Source organism: Coregonus clupeaformis, unplaced genomic scaffold (genome assembly GCF_020615455.1).
Source record: "Coregonus clupeaformis isolate EN_2021a unplaced genomic scaffold, ASM2061545v1 scaf6869, whole genome shotgun sequence".
NCBI lineage: Eukaryota > Metazoa > Chordata > Actinopteri > Salmoniformes > Salmonidae > Coregonus > Coregonus clupeaformis.
Window position 1 is genome coordinate 5,001 of NW_025540323.1, and position 2,582 is coordinate 7,582.

At 47.6% G+C, this 2,582-nt stretch overlaps 1 protein-coding gene across 1 annotated transcript in view; it reads left to right on the top strand.

The window, feature by feature from the left end:
- LOC123491045 (multiple PDZ domain protein-like) overlaps positions 1–2,002 on the top strand; it is a gene marked incomplete at its 3' end in the record, with an annotated part of 5,365 nt that extends 3,363 nt beyond the window's left edge. The window contains exons 6-8 of the mRNA XM_045220819.1: positions 363–548; positions 1,353–1,526; positions 1,793–2,002. Of these exons, the coding sequence (XP_045076754.1) occupies positions 363–548; positions 1,353–1,526; positions 1,793–2,002 (570 nt within the window). The remainder of the gene's footprint in view (positions 1–362; positions 549–1,352; positions 1,527–1,792) is intronic.
- Positions 2,003–2,582: the final 580 nt, after the last annotated feature.

Sequence of the window (2,582 nt, forward strand, 5' to 3'; positions counted from 1 at the left end):
TTCATTCATCCATTCATGCATTCATTAATTTGCGCATTCATTATTTTGTTTGTTGGTTCGTTCATCCGTTTGTTCATTAATTAATTAATTTGTTCATTGGTGTGTTCATTAATTAATTAATTTGTTCATTCATTCATTGTTTTGTTCATTCATTCATTTGTATATTCATTCATTCATTTGTTAATTAATTAATTAATTTGTACATTCATTCATTGGTTTGTTCATTCATTCATTTGTTTATTCATTCAGTTATTCATCCATCCATCCATCAAATGGAATATTGACCCTGTTATGCTATGATGTAGCTACATACAGTACGTTCAACATGTTCGCTGACCAGACTAGCTTCTCCCCTCTCCCAGGTGAACGGCATCCCTCTGATAGGAGAGACTCACCGAGAGGTGATCAGCATTCTGAGAGAGCTGCCTCTGTGTGTTTGTATGGTGTGCTGCCGCATCGTACCTCCACAGCTACGGGACACTGACCATGACGATGGTGAAGATGTACAGCTCCCCCTCAAAGAGCTACTGGCTGAGTTCAATGACAAGGTAGAGAGGGATGGGGGATGAGGGGGGATGGAGGGGGGTGATGGAGGGGATGGAGGGGGGATGGAGGGATGGAGGGATGGAGGGAGGGAGTGATGGAGAGATGAGTGGGGGTTGGAGGGAGTGACGGAGGGGGTGATGGAGGGATGGAGGGGGATGGAGGGAGGGAGTGATGGAGGGGATGAGGGGGGTGGAGGGAGTGACGGAGGGGGTGATGGAGTGACGGAGGGGGTGATGGAGGGATGGAGGGGGGGGGGTGATGGAGGGGGGATGGAGGGGGGATGGAGGGAGTGATGGAGGGAGTGATGGAGGGAGGTGGAGGGGGTAATGGAGGGATGGAGGGGGTGACGGAGGGATGGAGGGGGGGATGGAGGGAGTGATGGAGGGAGGTGGAGGGGGTGATGGAGTGATGGGGAGGAAGTGTACACTCATTCACTCCCCTCATGGATGTACAAGTAGCAGTGTTTTATCATTAGTATTAAAGGAAACACATAGAAAGGACATTCACAACATGTAAAAATGTAACACATTAAAGGAATGAAATGGTGTAAGAAATCTTGGTGGGACCAATCCAATGCCTTTGAATCCAAGTGTACACTATTTCTGAGAGAGAAGGGTGGAGAGATAATCAATCAGACTGCAGCCGGGGGGGTGTAATCTGAGATGTGCCCTAAAGATGCGTCTCAAATTGCACTCTATTCCATTTATGGTGCACTGTGGGCCCTGGTCAAAAGTAGTGCACTACCTAAATAGGGTGCCATTTGAGATGTGCCCTAACTCTCTCTCTCTCTCTCTCTCATTTCGCAGTCCCAGTATGACCAGCCCTGCTGTCTACTTCCTGGTTGTAACAACATGGATTGTGGGAGTCGTGGTTTTAATAAGCCTGTGTCTCCTCCTCTGGCCATGTGGGAGAGAGACAGTCAGGTGATAGAGCTGGTGAAGGGAGAGGGAGGCCTGGGATTCAGCATCCTAGACTACCAGGTAAGACTGTGGTGCATCTCAACGGTCTAATGTCGCTTCCTACTCTCCTCTCCTTCAACTGCTTTGGATCACTAGTAATGTTGACCAGGAGACGAGAAGAGGATGGTGGTCCAAAGAGTGGATCCTTTGGAAAGACAATAAAATAGATGAACTGGGAGGCGAAACAATTTTAGTCTCTCCTTTGTATTGCATTTCCCTTTGGGATGACATTACCTGTGAACTGCTGTTCACATATTCCTTATATTGTCCCCCCCTTCCCTCTCCAGGACCCAGAGGATGCCTCTAAAACTGTCCTGGTGATCCGCTCCCTAGTCCCTGGTGGCGTGGCCGACTCAGACGGCCGCTTGCTGCCCGGTGACCGGCTCATGTCCGTTAACGACGTGGACCTGGTCAGATCAACGCTGGAGCACGCAGTGCACGTCCTCAAAACCACCGGCTACGGCACCGTGCGCATCGGCGTCGCCAAGCCGCTATCGGTACGACAGTTACCCAAAACACTCTGTATACTGGAGCTACAACAAGGGGTGGCCCACCGTCCTCCTGTATAGCTACTGGTTGTGCAGGCTTTTACTCCAGCCCTGCTCTAACACACCTACTCACCCAGTGGTTGATTGCAGTCCGTCACTGTTAAATTCCATTTGTGGTTAGATTGTGGACCCCAGGAAGAGTAGCTGCTGCTTTAGCAACAGTTTAATGGGGATCCTAATAAATACTAAACACTAGATTGGGGTTAGACATGCTTTTAGTAGTTGGTGACTCACTGGAAATATGCAAGGCTCTACATGCTCTTGTTTGGGAAAAATCTCACCTCGACCAGCATAAAACAACAATGAGAGTAGTTGATATCTAACGGTAACACAGTCAATACATGTAGTTAATATAATATGCCACTGCGTAGCAGACGGCATTTTATCCACGGTACACAGTCAATACATTTTTATTTATTTATTTTATTATTATTATTATTATGTAGGTCGGGATCTAAACACTTCAGGAGCTGTGGCTCTTACATGAAATATTGAGCTATAGAGGACAAATAGTCAGACATGTGGGTTT